The sequence below is a fragment of the Coregonus lavaretus genome (genome assembly GCF_964263955.1).
Source record: "Coregonus lavaretus genome assembly, chromosome: 14".
Taxonomy (NCBI): Eukaryota; Metazoa; Chordata; class Actinopteri; order Salmoniformes; family Salmonidae; genus Coregonus; species Coregonus lavaretus.
Window position 1 is genome coordinate 39207466 of NC_140001.1, and position 17475 is coordinate 39224940.

The 17475-nt window shown below is 38.4% G+C and overlaps 3 protein-coding genes across 6 annotated transcripts; all 3 read left to right on the forward strand.

Moving 5' to 3' along the window:
• Nucleotides 1-649: 649 nt before the first annotated feature.
• On the forward strand, nucleotides 650-1965 carry LOC311140910 (vasotocin-neurophysin VT 2; the record flags this gene model as incomplete). The annotated part of the gene is made up of 3 exons (XM_084176183.1): nucleotides 650-769; nucleotides 1370-1574; nucleotides 1820-1965. 3 exons carry the CDS (start codon nucleotides 650-652, stop codon nucleotides 1963-1965), a joined length of 471 nt encoding a protein of 156 aa, XP_084032309.1.
• A 992-nt stretch (nucleotides 1966-2957) lies between these two features.
• LOC311140982 (C-C motif chemokine 27-like) lies at nucleotides 2958-6516 on the forward strand. The gene is made up of 3 exons (XM_084176246.1): nucleotides 2958-3094; nucleotides 4956-5073; nucleotides 6139-6516. The coding sequence occupies exons 1-3, from the start codon at nucleotides 3031-3033 to the stop codon at nucleotides 6263-6265; spliced, it is 309 nt and encodes a 102-aa protein (XP_084032372.1). The 5' UTR covers nucleotides 2958-3030; the 3' UTR covers nucleotides 6266-6516.
• Nucleotides 6517-10561: 4045 nt separating this feature from the next.
• On the forward strand, nucleotides 10562-15141 carry LOC311141899 (nucleotide sugar transporter SLC35D2-like). Of its 4 annotated transcripts, none has more exons than XM_084177401.1 (12): nucleotides 10562-10783; nucleotides 10961-11030; nucleotides 11201-11287; nucleotides 11479-11546; nucleotides 11750-11821; nucleotides 11925-11993; nucleotides 12181-12283; nucleotides 12927-13019; nucleotides 13149-13216; nucleotides 14472-14550; nucleotides 14775-14857; nucleotides 14972-15141. In XM_084177401.1, the coding sequence occupies exons 1-12, from the start codon at nucleotides 10647-10649 to the stop codon at nucleotides 15111-15113; spliced, it is 1071 nt and encodes a 356-aa protein (XP_084033527.1). In that variant the 5' UTR covers nucleotides 10562-10646; the 3' UTR covers nucleotides 15114-15141. The 4 variants fall into 4 exon arrangements, with proteins under 4 accessions (XP_084033527.1, XP_084033528.1, XP_084033530.1 ...); XM_084177402.1 differs by having other exon boundaries at nucleotides 10961-10994; nucleotides 14972-15137; XM_084177404.1 differs by lacking the exons at nucleotides 14472-14550; nucleotides 14775-14857; nucleotides 14972-15141 and adding an exon at nucleotides 13706-14324 and having other exon boundaries at nucleotides 10961-10994.
• Nucleotides 15142-17475: the final 2334 nt, after the last annotated feature.

Consider the following 17475-nt stretch of genomic DNA (forward strand, 5'->3'; position numbering starts at 1 on the left):
TAAACAACGCCAATTTTCCGGGACATAGAAATGTCTTATACGGGCAGAAAGCTTAAATTATTGTTAATCTAACGGCAGTGTCCAATTTACAGTAGCTATTACAGCAACAAAAGACCATGCTATTGTTTGAGGATAGTGCACAACAACAGAACACTTTTGTCACGGCAACTGATTTGATATATTCACCTCTGAAGGTAAATAATGTACTTACATTCAGTAATCTTTCTTTGATTTGTCATCATGAGGGTCCCAGAGATAAAATGTAGCATAGTTTTGTTTGATAAAATCCATTTTTATATTCAAATGTAGGAACTGGGATCCCCCCATCAATTTACCACAAAATCGTTTTGTTGAAATATCTCCAAAACTTGTGATGACATAGAGGACATTTTTTGTTTAGCAACAGCAGTGGCAGCCAGGAGAAGTGTTGGGGAAATAATTTGGTGACATCTTGTGGTCTTAATGTGAATTACAGGGGCTACCCCCTAGTACCCTAACTACATCACTAGAGGCAAACGCATGAAAAAACTCTGACGTCAAACAACTTTGAATAACAAACCAATCCCATATAAGTAACGGGTAGCATCGAGTAACTGTTATCCGTGAAGCAGCAAGAGGAATATAGGTGCGCTTTTTCAGCACAATTGCAATGCCACATTCCACGCTTCCACTGTGCGTCGTCGGACTCCTAGCGTTCTCCTCCGCGTGCTACATCCAGAACTGTCCCAGGGGCGGGAAGCGCGCGTTACAGGACACCGGCATCAGACAAGTAGGCCTACGTTACAGACCGTTCTATTTTCCGAGTTCTCTTTTTAGGCTATATAGGCGACACTATGCTTGTAAGTAGATAGACTAGGCTACGCACCACACTACTTTATTATTAATCCATAGGCCTAAAGGTTTGGAAAATGACCATTTGAAAATGACCGGCTGCGCACAGCCAAAGTGTCCTTACAGATATTCAGAAAATATTTATTTCTTTGTTTGTTTTTTCATATGCTATATTTATTTTTCCTAATGCATTTTACAGTTGTGTTTTTTCTAATGGTCAGGCTGTTATGTTGACAACTCATCAATTTAGAGCCTATTTTTACATAAAATGCAGTATTTACACGGTCATAATAAATGCGGAATGGAATTTAGATTGAACCTACATAATTGTAGGCTCTTTTTTTCTTTCTTTGAGCTCATCTGTGCTTCCAGGGCTCTTTAAAACACACATAGCCTACAACAATGGAAACATTAAAAACACTTTTTTTGTAATTTTATTTCTATGATTAATAGTTAAATCATTTTAAAAAATTACAAATTTAGGTTCCACTAGCATATAAAAAATAGAAAGCCAGCTAACAGGTCTCTCCCCCTGAAGTGCATGACATGTGGACCAGGGGACCAGGGCCTCTGCTTTGGCCCCAGTATCTGCTGTGGGGAGGGGCTAGGCTGCTGGATGGGCTCCCCAGAGACGGCACGCTGCATGGAGGAGAACTACCTGCCCACCCCCTGCCAGGCAGGAGGGAGACCCTGTGGATCTGACGTAGGACACTGCGCTGCACCAGGAGTTTGCTGTGACTCAGGTACAGTAGGTGTCATTGCTTATTTCTGTCTATTGTGTTTCCTCTGTGTGTGTGGTTGTGCACTTACCCGTTTGTTTGTCTGTCTGTCTGTCTATCTGTCTGTCATCTGCCTCTGTATGTCTCTCCGTCTGTCTGTCTGTCTGTGTCTGTCTGTCTGTCTGTCTGTGCATACCGGTGTATATTTGCACAATACATGCTATGTTTATATCGCTTTCTAACCCTCATCATTGTATGTATATCGACAGAGAGCTGTGTTCTAGACCCAGACTGTTTGGGGACGAGTCGGTACCACTCTCCTGCGGATCACAGCACCGGAGCCACAAGGGACTCACCGGAAGAACTTCTGCTGCGCCTGCTACACTTTGCCACCAGGGGGCAAAGTGAATACTAACAGTAATAATCTCACTCCAGAGATTTGCATACGTTGCCTAATTCCAAATCAACCCTTACTAGCCTTTGACACTTCTCATAGATCGGAAAGGTTTGAATTTAATTACTTTATTTTTCCAGAAGGAACTTCAGTAATTGGATAGGTATTGGCAATATGGTAATTGTTCCACCTTGCCTACTGATGGAGATTTCGCCATATTGTTGACCACTACTATCAAAACCTTTTACATCTATACTGTACCTAGGCTAGGCTAGGCTAGGGGTCGATTTGGAATCAGGCAAAATGGTTAAACTTCTGACAGAAATAACAACAGGATAAAAAGGATACGAGTTATGAACTGTCAAAGAAAGAGTGTTTTTTCCACCTAAGAATGTATATACAGATACATACATTACATATATAATTATTCAGTTCTACAAGACATTGTATTTCCCAATGCCTCAATATAAATAGGTTCTGTATACACCACAGAAATCCAGACATTTGTGTAGGAAATAAATAGTTTTCTTGCAGTGTTGTAGAATGCTCAGATTAATGTTCAACAATCATTGTTGTTACTATGTGAAGTGCTTGTAGACCACTACATTAATGCAATATATTACTATTATGAATCACCATTTACAGAGAATCACTGCTGTTGTATAATCGAAATGAAAGACATCAAGAAATCACTGCCAACAAAACTTTATGTCTTTTGTTTTTCCATCCCAAAAAAATACTGAAAATACCCACCAGTGAAATTGCTAATAAATCTATTTGCTGATAAATTGAAGCGTTTCTATACTCCAACTCTATACTGTTTCCAGAAATCTTCACATGGTAGAATTCAGGTTGTCTTTTGTACCCAGTTCCATGCCAGGTTTTTGTACTTCTTAAGAGTAATTATACCTTTCACATAACTTTGATTTACTGAAAGAAACAGATGCGTCTTGACTGGTTCTACAGTGTGTGGGTGTATGTTTGCTAGAATGATGAGTTTCACTTCATCTCTCACTCCCTCTGGCGCTGTCACCGGGCGTATAAATTCTGATGAGTTTCACTTGATCTCTCACTCCCGCTGTCACCATGGATCTTCGAGTGATGGCGATGCTTCTCTTTCTGTGTGCTCTGGTCATCACAACCACTGAAGGTAAGGAAGATAGTGTAATACAGGGCTATTCAACTATACTCTTAAGGGGGCCAGATGTACAAAATGTAAAATGCAGGGGGGGACATTTTCCACATGCGATTATTTTTCGGAAGAACTGTATAAGAAATTAACGCAACCACCAATAAAGCACTTTTCTTCAAATTAAATTTTGCTAAAAGTAATTAGAAAAGAAGTGGAGGCCGCTCAACCAACAAGGTGCAACCAAATCATTTGATCATCATTGAAAAGGAAAAGCCGCAAAGCTTGCTCACCATTATTTTTGTTTAAAAGCCTCTTAAATTTAATTAGATCATTTTTAAATCATCTGAAAACTAAGCATCTCAATAAATAACACAAATCAGGTAATGCCAAATTCCAGTCTGAAGGACTTTTGCTTTGAATTTATTTCACTGTCATTAGATTCGTTTTTTGTCACACTCCCTTCTAACAGAGTTCTTGTGAGAATGAGAGATGGAAACAGAAGGCACATAGGTGTTCCTTAGAGTTGTAGCTTTCGGGAATGGGGTCATAATCTTTTGTTGTTTAAACCATACAAATGCTAGAGCCAAATCATATGACGAAAAAATTATTAATGTGCCACATAGGTGCTACAAACAGCAACAAAAAAAAACTGCTAGAAACCAGACAACCATCATAGTGCTTGTCAATTTGGCACTGAATGTTGGATTTTGGCGAGGATTTTTTTTGCATATATTTTATTAATGTTCAGAATTGATCAAAGGGCCAGTATAAATTAATAAATGTTCAGGATCTGGCCTATAGGCCGCTCTACTATCATCAGAACATTTTGCAGTAGTTCTTACTAGAAAAACAAGTATTGATATTTGAGAAATCAGAACAGCAGTGGCCTAGTAATCAATTACTTTTACTGATTGGTCAGTCATGAACAGGAAATTAAAACGGTATTACACACTTATTCAAACCATCACTCCTTTACATAGGACTCAATGAGTAGCTAGCTGCCTTGAATGTTCACTTTTTGGGATTGTGTGAGAGTAGAGAGACACAAGAGCTCAGTGGAAATGCTAAGCATTGCTCATGCTGAAGCTTGTGGTGTGTGTGTGTGCGTGGTGTGTGTGTGTGTGTGTGTGTGTGTGTGTGCGCGCGCGTGTGTGCATGTGTATATGCACATGTGATTAAGAGACAGAGAAAGAGAGAAAGTGAGAGAGAGAGAGAGAGAGAGAGAGAGAGAGGGAGAGATTGGCAGTTACTATCAAATGGCAGTTATGTTTGCTGAATGGTATTGTCCAAAGTTGTTTCTTTAGTGGCACAGGCAGGCTTATAATTTGTGGGTTGTATCTGTTGTGACTCGCTTACTTTCAGTTGATACTCATCAACCACTAGGTTGTAATTCTACTGTCATTCTATAGTCACACCTTAAAACAACACAGGTCACTTGAGTTTAAGGAGAATTTACTAGTCTGTGATTACTACTACTTCAGCTACCTCTCCAACTCCTTGTTCTTTGAAAGAACACTCTACTACCTGTACTACTACAACTAGTATTACTACTACTACTGCTATAATTTTATTACCATGCCTACTGAAGCCATTACTACAGATGTAGGATCTTGATTTGAGCCAGTTTGCTACAACAATAAATGTTAATTATTATGTGGATAATACAGTAATTAATGGACATTTTTTGTAGGGGGTTGATACATTACTAAAATTACTAACTACAGAAGCCTTTTTAAACCTTGAATACACTACAGCTTTGATCAAATTAAAATCCTACATCTGTACACCACTACATCTTCCACTACTGCTGCTGCAATTACCACTACCATCACTTAGGCCACTGTACTACAACTCTTACAACTGATCGTAAACATTGCAGGTGGCATTCCTAAGTGCTGTGTGAAGGCATCTATGGACATTCCCACCTATCTGCTGAGGAAGGTAGAGAGAGCAGAGATGCAGAGAAACAATGGTGCCTGTGAGATCAATGCACTTGTGTGAGTTAATAATAATAATAATAATAATAATAATAATAATAGAGTTCATCACAATACTGTCTAGAGTAGACTCATTCTAGTATCCCAATTACAAATGTACTATCATTGAAAACTTTAATGACATACTAGTGTTAGTATTCCACTGTCTGATATAAATTATGTTAAAGGTCATGAACAGTCAAAATCATGTTTTTCATGAAATTGAATGATATTTGAAGGAAACCAGATCAAAGAAGGATGACCAAAGTATTTAAAATTACTGTTACTTCTACATTGATAAAGTTTGATCATAAAGTTACTGGTCCCCTCCCCCATGACAAACACTTAGATTAATTATTACGGGGATAAGGTGACATCACCTTAACTCTCATTTTAATACACCAATGGTAACATGATATTCTCTTATCTAATTTAAATAAGTACCGTAACCAACATCGGAGAAGGCGTGTTTGCAGAGGGGCGTAGTTTATATAGCTAGATAGCTACTTAACTGGTGCCAAAATCTGACTGTAGGGTGTCAGCAAATATAACAAAAAGTTTACCCTATTCGTCTATGGCAAAGATACTTATGTTTCCCCTTTCATCTGTGTCTGGTGTTAGCTAGTTACTGGCTAGCTAGGTCTTCAGCCAGCATGGAACAAAATGGGGGGGAAGGGTCGTTCAAAACTCTGACGCAGTTGTCAAGTCAACACATCCATCAGTGCTGCTGTGAATCACATCACGAGACATGCAAAACAGGAGATGTGTATTAATTTTTTTTAAATATAATTTGATGCAATTTCAATGTTATTTGAGTTGCTTTGTGTATCACCAAATTTGCTTGGGATAATTTTACTGCAACACCGCTCACTGCATTCAAGTTGCTTGACATAGGCGTTCAAAGAGATGTCAGTAAAGGTGAGCTCATGAATATAAGCTCCCTGCCCACCCACGTCTTTTCAAACGTCCAGGTAGTTAGCCATGAGAGAAAAAGTACTTTTCAGAATGACTGTTCAGGACCTTTAAAGACCCTCTGCGTTAGATGGTGACCTGAGACAATGACTGTCTTATCCTCCATTTCCATAGACTGCATGTGCAAGGGAAGACGTTCTGTGCCCACCCAAAGGTAAAGAGAAAGCTGAAGAGGGTCCAGAGAAGAAAGGGCGGAAACAGACGGGGCAGTAGTGCTCTGTGGAGTGAGGGAACTTCTTAATGTGTGGCTAATCTCTCGTGGACATACTATGTAAACATAACTGGCACCTGACCACATCATGCAACATTTTACTTCTAGGTTAACTGAGATTAATGTGCTACAGCTTGACTTTTCTTTCATGTCTTTTTAGACATTTTCCGTGGTTATCATTATGTGTTTTGGAGGAGTTTTCTAAATGCATTACTATGTGTGTGAGGCAGAAACCTGTGGTGTGTGTAATAAAAATCGAATAAATGTCTACATGTAATCCACCAATTTGTGGTGCGTGATTTTGAAGGAGTCAGGCACAGGAGGGTAAATCACAGAATAAATGGTTTATTCCATAACACATCGGTACGCAACAATGCGTAAAACACTCCAGTGCGGAAATACGGCGCACTGGAAAACAAGGCACACGGGAGAATATCCCGGCGATACAAAATACAATATAGCTCCACCGAGCTAATGTAATCTCCGCAATAAACAATCACACACAAAGACAGGGGGGCAGAGGGAACACTTATACAGGTACTGATGAGGGGATATGAACCAGGTGTGTGTAATAAACAAGACAAAACTAATGGAATTATGAGATGAGGAGCGGAAGTGGCTAGAAGGCGGGCGACGACGAACGCCGAAGCCTGCCCGAACAAGGAGAGGAGGCAGCTTCAGAGGAAGTCGTGATACAACTAATCTACAACATTCGCAAAATAGTTTTCTACTTATACTTTGTTTAAATAATCAAGGGCTGTGATATCTGTAATAAAATCTATACTTATCCCAAAACATTCTTGTGTTGTTTTTGTATGAGCTGCAAGATATTCCCTTATGGAAAAACCACATGAATTTCACCTGATCATGTGTTTTACATAACATGTGACAACATGTAAAAGCAACATGTGATAACATGAAACTACACGTGAAAACATTTGGGATGCAACATTTAAACATGTGATACCATGAAACTACACGTGACAACATTTGAAAGTTTTTCACATGTGAAAGTGAAAATTCGATTTTCATGTGAAAGTTTTTCACATGTGAAAATGCTATTCCACATGTGAGAGTACGATTTTCACAAGCGAACGTTTTTTATGTGAAAGTGCAAATTCGTTTTTCACATCTGAGAGTTAGATTTTCAGATAACATTTTAATTTGTGAAAATGCTAATTTTATTTCACATGCAATTTCACAAGTGAGCGTTAGGTTTCAACATGTGAAAGCTTTTCACATGTGAAAATGCTAATTCGATTGTTGGGTGTTTGAAAACATGTTATTTTGAAAACATATTATTTTCCTCACATGTGAAAAGGTGGTGTTAACATGTGAACTCTATATTGAATACATATGGTTTCACATGTGAACAACTGACCTCATGTGTCTTTTGTTTTCACATGTGAACATTTCAGCTCAACATGTGAAAACAGTTATTTCACTTGTGAAAATGCGATTTCACATGTGAAACTGCAACTTTCACATGTGTTTTTTGTAGGAGAAGTACTTAAATGGTATGGGGGGTTTTAAGGTAAGTGGTACGCTGTTCAAGTAAAATATTTAATCAATGACAATATGATTACACTTGACATGATCACTTATTACTGACTGTTCAATATGACCCTACCTGGGCTTTGAACTCACAATTTGGGTTACGCTGATCTTTCTGTTGCGCCACAAAGTCTGAAGCATTCTCGGAAGTCCCCTACACATTCAATACATATAATACATCTCTGCACTTAGCAAAAGAGTGCCATCAATTTGAGGGTTTTCTGTAGTTGTCTAATGTTGGTGGGGCATATTATTCTGTTTCAATGTTACTCCTGAATCACTATGATAAATATAATAGTTTTTCTTCAGTGTGTTATACAAAGCTATGATTTACTTTGAAGTCCAAAGTGTAGGAATACAGGTGAAATCAGTGATTGACACAGACATGGTGGCATAGCAGGAAGATCGGAATGCTGTGAACAAAGAGGTTGTGAGTTCAAATCCCAGGTGAGGACATCTTGCATAATAATGACTGTATAATCATGCATCATGTAAGTTGAAAACACTGTGGCTATTTTGTTATGTTCCGGAGACATCCTAACGACTAAGTTTTGTTTGCAGGGCATCATGTGAAAATGTTAATCCACATGTGAAAGGTAATGTGAAATATCATCACATTTAAAGTGTTTCAAAACCACATGGTTTCACATGATTTCACATGTGAAATTTCACATCTGAAATAAAATTCTATATGGGCAAAACCTGTGATTTTTCACGTGAAATCATGCAGTCCTTCTGTTAACACACCAGCTCTGGTGTACAACAGAGGCACATACAGAAACCAGTAGAGACATATATACAGCGAAAACATCAATGACCACACATCAAGCGTGCAATTTTTTATTATATGAATAAACACAACTGACGTGTGTATCTGGAGCACTTAGAGGAGTGACGTTTGGTTGTGGTGGGTTTCTGTGGGTCACTGTGACCTGTGAAAATGCTGAGGAGGTCCAGGAAGAAGGTGACCTTCATAGCGAAGCCAGCTGCTTGTGAGTAAAATTACTTCCCTAACAGAACTCATTCACAACTTTGCCAAAGCACATACATTTCTTGCTAGAGCACCTGAAATTCCTTCAAAGAGGACATCTGAATTATTTCACCTTTGCAGTGACTCACAGTGTGAGAGGTATCCAGCACCATGCTCAGCCATCTTCCTCTCCAGCCCTAGCTTCTTTGGATCGGACACAACCCCCTGCACCCTCCCCCACAAAGCCAGAATCAAACTTCAAGAACAAGGATGACTATGGCCAGGAGTTTTTCCTGACCACATGACCTGTTAGGGCCTAGAGATTTTCTGGTCAGGTTACAACAGTGTTCAATTATTTGTTTAGGGGAGGAGGAGAAATAAGGGAAAGGACCGGATAAACGAGAGAAGGAACCTCTGCTTCAGAGGGATTACTCTACACATGTGAAGGGGGAGAGCAAAGGCCTACTACTTAGGAAGATACTTTACCTCCAGGACCAATATGACAAAAGGTTAGCAGTGTATGAGCAACAAAACAAAATATTAAATGACAAAAAATATTGTTGGCCTTGTGTCTTCCTCTCCTTGCCTCCTCTCCTTCATCTGCAATGATCATAAAACATGTGAAAGCAATACGGTAGATGGATACCCAGGTGTCCATGTCTTTCACATCAATCTAGAAGGAGAGGAGAGGAAGCCACTACTTAGACTATCCTTGACCTCCTTGTTATTCCATCCTTTCTTCCAGGGAGGGAGATGTGGAGGCTGTGCTTAAGTCTGTGAGACTGGAGAAGCAGGAAGCAGAGAGAGAGAGAGGAGAGACCAGGGCCGGCTCTAGCCTTTTGGAGGCCCTAAGCGAGATTTGGTTGGGGGGCCCCGCACCAAGCGTGCAATTTTTTTAAAGCGATTTTTTGTACAAATAAAAAAAGCAGCCATGTATGCACATGGGAAATGCTCTGATCGTATTATTCAGTTCTATTCACTGAATTTCCATTTGGCTCCAAGAGTAGTCACTTCCGGGTGAATATTGAGATTCATTACATCACAGTCCAATCCTTCTTTATCTCATTCTAGATCCTCAAGAGAAAATACAAGTATGGACTCGGACAGACAGACATAAATACATCTATTAGGGAGGGGACAAACACGTTTGACTCCCAAGCTCTCTCTCCCAAGCTCTCTGCCAGCCTACAGCCTACAGGTTGATCTAGCCAGACAAGATTTTTGGTCCCAGGCTACAAAATGAGAGGTGCAAAGTTAATGGCTGCACGAGTAGCAATATAAAACAAAATTACACAATGGCGTCCCCTAAAGGAATGAACAACCACTTGCCTTCCTTATGAAGACCAATAATGACAGTGAACATTTTACAACTGTAATAGGTAATAAATCATGAACTATCATGTGCAATAAAATAACCATAGCAATCACTGTATCCAGATCATCCCCTTTCCATTTCCCTTGATTTATTATATCTACATCAATCATTATCTGTGTGACTGTGTGTGTGTGTTATGTTTAGTCGTACTTCAGGCAGCCATTCAAATTCCATGTCATTTTACTTACAAAAGATTAGGCCTATATTATAGCCTAAAAATTGGCAATTTTGACCATCCATGGAAATGAATTGTGAATAATCAGCAAAATGGCATAACGTCTATATTTGGCACTAGAAGTATATCTCCTCCCTTCTATGCAAAAAGGAAAAGTAAAGATATTGTTTATAATCTTCCAGAATTATGTAATTCCCTACGACAATTTCAGCCTGTTTGAACGGTCTCAGCCGTCAAATAAACGTCCTCCCCTTTTACCAAATGATCGTGACAAAGCCTAAGTGAAAGCAACGGAGATCATTAGATATTTTTTGCGATAACAACTATTATTGAAGTAATGTCTGCCATGTCTATCTCAGCTAATTTACAAGAACCCGAACATTCCGGACTGTTGAAGTTTTTATCTGCTGCGTTCTACGCTATCAGTTCTTTTTTGATCATTGTTGTGAACAAAACGATTCTCACAAACTACAGGTAAGGTCCTTTCGTCACTGCAATTACTGTGCACAACAAATAACATGCTAAATGAACATGACAATTTGAGGCTCAAACAGGCAGCCAGTTATAATGGGTTACCTTCAGTATTGTATTGTTTATAGGCTACATCTTGACATCTTGATTATCCAATAACATTTCTTTCCTCTCTCTTAGATTTCCCTCCTACATGTTTCTAGGAATTGGCCAGGTAGCCTATACTGTATCTCAATTAAGGATTCTTGAGGTAGAAGTTGCACCACAGATCTAGGATCAGATTACCTTCCCCTATCATAACCAATCCAAATTGTTGATGAAATAACATCTGACCATTATCAGTAGCATAACATAATCTACATCGAGTGTGGAATTGCCATCTTTTCATGAATATTGATCCCCCCTATCCCCTTTTTACAGATGACCACTACAATCCTCATTCTATATGTTGCTAAAATGAACCAAACAGTTCACTTCCAAGACTTTGACAGAAGCATTCTCGTCAAAGTAAGTGATTTCCCCCTTGTTTTATTCTTGTTTTAATCTTCTGTCTGTCTGTCACAGAAGCATACAACAAAAGGTGAACCACAATAAGCCACAAAAGGATACAATGTAAAAAAAAATAATGTTTTGCCATTTGCCAACATGTCAATATAATAATCTTGATTTCATTAATTGAATACATTCTTGACATACAGATTTTCCCCCTACCGCTGCTGTATGTTGGAAACCACATAACAGGACTGGCTAGTACAAAGAAGTTAAGGTACAATGGAGTCTAAATGCATGAGTGAAACTTAATGCATTAGTTTCAGAAATCGTCTCAATTACAGTGTGTACAATTTAAACAACACCCCCTACTCATAGGGACTTAGGCCTGGGCACCAAGCACTTTGTGACAAATGCATTTATAAAAAAGCAGATCAAATATTAATGATTGATTGACTTGATCCATTGATCCTTCTACAGCTTACCCATGTTCACAGTACTAAGGAAGTTCACCATATTGATGACAATGATCATGGAAGCAAGGCTATTGAGGTTTGTGGCCATTTTTCCACATGTATACGTTACTGTCATAACTGCTCATCTTTTACAGTTCAGCCTTATAGTACTAACATGTGAATTTACATTTCCTCTCCAGAAAAACGTTCCCTAATCGTCTGATCTACAGTGTTCTGGCTATCGTTTTTGGAGCTTTAGTGGCTGCCAGGTAGTTCCAATAGGTTGCCAACCCTGATATGCTGCTAATAAACGTTCACACTGTTAACATATTCCTGTCTAGCGAGCTACCCTCCTTTAGATATTACCTCTGAAAACATCTATAGAACTTCAAAGGAAGTCACTGATTATCTTCATTACCGTTACGAATAAAATGTACCCCTTATTTTCTCCCATAGCTCTGACTTGGCCTTTGATGCAGAGGGCTACACGTTCATTCTGCTTAATGATGTCTTCACTGCTGCCAGTGGTGTGTACACCAAGAAGAAGCTGGCAACTGAGGTAGGACACATTGTAGCCACACTATATGTCCTCCATCTGTTTTCCCTATTAACATGTAGACCAGGGCAATTAAGAAGGGATAAAGCATTGATTGGAGCACGTAAACATACCTTGTTTACCCGTCATCAAATTAAAAATCCCAGAATGGTTCTGGTTACTGTGAAAATACCAAGCACTTGGACTAGATTCTCCTTACAGGTAGATACTTCCAGTTTTCAGATTAAGATATTCTTAAACAGGCACAGGAGACTGCATACATATTTCTACGGCAGGTTGAATGAATCTAGTCCTTAGTATTGCAACAATCGATAACTATTTATATAGTACATTTACATCCTGCATGTTTACATTCCAGCCAAGTGAGGAAAGGTGAAGTGAGGTGTTGCTAAAAGAGTGACCTGTGCTCTATTGCTTACAATGTATAGGGTCTGAATTTCCAGGCTAAGTGATGTTGTTTCATTTAGTTGGACACCCACCCTTAAAGTAAACAGTGCAATATGCGTAACCTGCTTGTACTGTGGATCACTGGACCTTTAAGCTCCAGCAACACTCTCCTCTTATGGTTGAACATTTGAGGAGTTGAATAGCGAAGTGTTTTGTGTAATTCTGATTCACATGAAATCTAATTTTCTATTTCTTTAAGGGTCTTGGAAAATATGGGATCTTATTTTACAATGCATTCATCATTGTCATCCCAACTCTTCTGGCGAGTGCATTCACTGGGGATTTACACAAGGTAAATGGATTTCCTGTTTTCTCAGGATAGGCATCACTTTTAGGCACAGATCTAAGATCAGTTAATTCCTGTCTGTCTGTCTCTCTGTCAGTCTGACCCGCTGTCTGTGTGTTTGTTTTACGTTGACAGGCCATCACATATGAACACTGGTTGAAAACCCCCTTTGTTTCTTGCTTCCTTATGTCCTGCATTATGGGGTAAGTCAGTGTACAAGTTACTAAAAGAGAAACTGGCAACATATCCCTTTTTATATGGCTGTTAAAGGGGGATTATTCCACTTCTGTAATCCTTAGCCATGCCGTTGTCCCATTGGGCTCCATTGTTGCCAACACAACTTCCCCTAACAATTCTTAGAACATATTTTTTTTAAAGTCATACAAAAGGCCCCTACTACCATCCATTGTAGAGCAATATTTCATAAACATATTAGAAGGACAAATAACCGCCAAAAAAGAGGTGTCTCAGTTATATAAAAGGTTACAGATGACCACATCTGAACACGCGGGATGTTAAAGGAAAATGTGAACTAGAAATGAATGTGGTGGTGGAAGATGAGTCATGGGGGAGAATATGTGAAAGTAGTCACAAATGCACCACGCCCAGCGTGGAGGGAGTTTGACTGGAAAGTGAAGATGAGATACTTTAAAACACCTTTGTTGATATTGAAATTAGATTTTTTTTTTAAGCTTCAGCTCTATATTGGAGGGGCTGTGGACAAATATGAGACCGCACACACATCTTCTGGTACTGTCCAAAGTTACAAGGGTTCTGGAAGACCATAAAAAAAGAAAGAAGTGAAGAAAATCCTAGACATTGAGTTACCTTGTAACCTGGAAGATAAAAACCAAATGTACATATTAAGGGCACTGTTAGTGATTGCACAGAAAATGATTATGTTCAATTTTCTCAAACCACAGCCGCCAACTGTAAATCAATGGACTAACTGAAACATTTGTAAATTATGGAGAATATGACAGCCAGGTTGCAACTAAAGATGGATACTTTTTTGTCAAAATGGACTCCCATCAGATTGTACCTTGCCCGATAACTGTATAGACAAAAAGAGGGACATATGTGGGGGTTTGTAGAATAATTCCCTTCATTTAATGACACTGAAGTAAACTCCTGTAATTATTAGTATTATTACTTATTTTGGTCCTTTTACGGATGTTTTTAAAAAGAAATTACTTAATTTTTAGAATTTGTATTCTTCTCTTTCCTTTCTCTTCCAAAAATTATGACATCAAGGATCGTTCACATGGTATTCTATAATGTATATTTGAACTTGAAAAATAAAGACATGTTAAAAAAACAAAAGGCCCCTACTAGAGGGTGGTGGTCTTATTAATAATAAAAAATAATAATAAATAATAATAATAATAATAATAATAATAATAGAAAACGTATGAAATGTAAGTATAGCATGATAAAAAAGTTATGCCTCTGTTTAAGGTTTGTGCTGATGTATTCCATAGTGCTGTGTAGCCACTACAACTCTGCACTCACTACCACAGTGGTGGGAGCAATTAAGGTAAGAAGAACACATGTGGACCAGTAACATGTGGGTCAATATGTTTGTTCCTAACATTTCGGGGCTGTGTTGACACAGCTGGGTCGGGTTCAATGAGCACAAAAGGGGATTTTTTTTTCTTTCAAATGCACAATCCTCTTCTGATAATGTCCTTCTCATGAGTCCACATACCCATGAATATCATGCCAAGGCAACTAGTATATCAAGATCATTGTTTTCCGCAGAACGTTGCTGTGGCCTACATCGGCATGTTTTTAGGTGGAGACTACCTGTTTTCATGGACAAACTTCCTGGGGTTAAATATTTGGTAAGAACGGATGAGTTTCCAAGTCGTGACACATTAGCACAAGAACACTGTTGCTATGCCATTCTGTTGAAGTTATTGCCGATGTCCAACTCTATAGTGCTCTCTTCTCGTCAGTATATCAGGGGGACTTGTGTATTCCTACCTGACGTTCCACAGCAGCAGCAAACCATCCCAAAGCGATGAAAGTGGAATACAGGGAAATCAGCTGATGATTCCCATGATGGAAGATTCCACAGACAGACTCCCTGTGAAATAAGTGAATAAACCTGTGATGAACTAGGTGAGACGTGATGCCTTAGTCTCTTTTTCTGTACTGTGAGCAGTTAGCACTGCCTTTTGTAATGGCTCCATATTGCAGCAAAAGTTATTACATGTTGTGTACTTAATTGATCTTTATGCTAAATTATAATCATATTTTTGACAAATGTTTATTATTTTGTGTTCCAAGTTGAAACCTGCAGTTCAATTGTCTTGTCAAGGGTTTTGCTATACTATACGTTATTACACATGTAAATAGCAATACTATACGTTATTACACATGTAAATAGCAATACTATACGTTATTACACATGTAAATAGCAATACTATACGTTATTACACATGTAAATAGCTATACTATACGTTATTACACATGTAAATAGCAATACTATACGTTATTACACATGTAAATAGCAATACTATACGTTATTACACATGTAAATAGCAATACTATACGTTATTACACATGTAAATAGCAATACTATACATTTTTGACATTTTAGTCATTTAGCAGACGCTCTTATCCAGAGCGACTTACAGTTAGTGAATACATCTTTTTTTTTTATACTGGCCCCCCGTGGGAATCGAACCCACAACCCTGGCGTTGCAAACGCCATGCTCTATCAACTGAGCTACATCCCTGCCGGCCATTCCCTCCCCTACCCTGGAAGACGCTGGGCCAATTGTGCGCCGCCCGTGAGTCTCCCGGTCGCGGCCGGCTGCGACAGAGCCTGAATTCGAACCAGGATCTCTAGTGGCACAGTTAGCACTGCGATGCAGTGCCTTAGACCACTGCGCCACTCAGGAGTATTTACACATGTAAATAGCAATACTATACGTTATTACACATGTAAATAGCAATACTATACGTTATTACACATGTAAATAGCAATACTATACGTTATTACACATGTAAATAGCAATAATATACGTTATTACACATGTAAATAGCAATACTATACGTTATTACACATGTAAATAGCAATACTATACGTTATTACACATGTAAATAGCAATACTATACGTTATTACACATGTAAATAGCAATACTATACATGTTATTACAGATGTAAATAGCAATACTATATGCATTATTACACATGTAAATAGCAATGGCCACTAGTGGTTACTAACCACCTCTTGAAACCAATGTGTGTGACTGAAAGACATACGGTAGTGTAGTGTACAGAGCTGTATGTTCAATGACAACTAAACTACAGTTTAGTGATGCAGCTCTTACCAATCAATTAACCCAACTATAAACTTGAAGGAATGAAACTGGCTCCTAGATCATGATCAATGATGGTGTTTATTGAAGACCAACAAGTACCAACAGTGTGGACTGCCTGTAAAGAGAAACTATGCTTTAAAAACAAACGACGTCATCTCTACAGAGCAAGTCAGAACATTTCCTATCAAGGCCTAAAACACACAATGCTGACTATGGTCTGTTAACACAGTGGGAGAAGAAGTGAATTTCACAATCATCTAAACATGTGTGCAGTAGATTTTTTGTCTCTTTTTCTAACAAACAAGTTGGGGAATATATTAACTGCCGAAACATTTTGAAACCAAATAATAAACAAAGTTAGAAAAACAAGATAAATACATTATCATTTGGTGTTTTGATTATCAAAAAATAACTGACGTCCAGTTTAACCTGTAGTCTATCAAAAGATTTATAGGACATGTTATCCCACTGGACAATGTGGTCCATTCAACGTCTAGTTTTGATTTACATTTGATTGAATTGTAAAGTAAAGTGAATTCAATGTGAAAACTTTTTTTTACCATGTCATTGGTTAAAAGTTGGGTGACAAAAATGCAAACCAAAATTCCTTTATGTTGATGACTTTTTGTAAATCCAATCAGTTTTCCACATTGATTTAACGTCATAACATTACATTTTTTTGTTGAAATGCTGTGGAAACCAGTTTGTGCCCAGTGGGATACAACATATTTAATCACATATGGACAATAAAGGATCTGGGTGTTGCGAGAAGCACAAACCTAATCAAACAACCAAAACATATATTTAAAAACAATTGACCATTTATCATAAAAGCTTTACACAATGTTAAAAGATGTAGTGTTGCTAACAACTAATAAAACCTTGCCAATGCCAAGCAATCGTTACATCCTCTAGACCGGTCTGATAAGTGGAAACGTTACATTGCAAACTTAATCCATGAAGGCAAAACTTAATAGCAGATAGATACAAGTTCTGCTGCAAAGGGGCGTGACATTCTAATTGCTATTAGTTGACATGGATAGATACTAAATCATTGAGGGAGGCCATGATCAATAATTCTTCAGTGGAATTATTCAGTATATCCGTACTCGGCGAAAGCTTGTGATAG

Excerpts from the sequence above, each read along its gene's own strand:
- LOC311140982 (XM_084176246.1), top strand. The coding sequence starts at position 3,031 with ATGGATCTTCGAGTGATGGCGATGCTTCTCTTTCTGTGTGCTCTGGTC. Across the intron at positions 3,095-4,955 it reads GGTCATCACAACCACTGAAG|GTGGCATTCCTAAGTGCTGT; the intron begins GTAAGGAAGATA and ends TAAACATTGCAG. Across the intron at positions 5,074-6,138 it reads TGTGAGATCAATGCACTTGT|ACTGCATGTGCAAGGGAAGA; the intron begins GTGAGTTAATAA and ends CCATTTCCATAG.
- LOC311141899 (XM_084177401.1), top strand. The coding sequence starts at position 10,647 with ATGTCTGCCATGTCTATCTCAGCTAATTTACAAGAACCCGAACATTCC. Across the intron at positions 10,784-10,960 it reads ACGATTCTCACAAACTACAG|ATTTCCCTCCTACATGTTTC; the intron begins GTAAGGTCCTTT and ends CCTCTCTCTTAG. Across the intron at positions 14,858-14,971 it reads TTCCTGGGGTTAAATATTTG|TATATCAGGGGGACTTGTGT; the intron begins GTAAGAACGGAT and ends TCTTCTCGTCAG.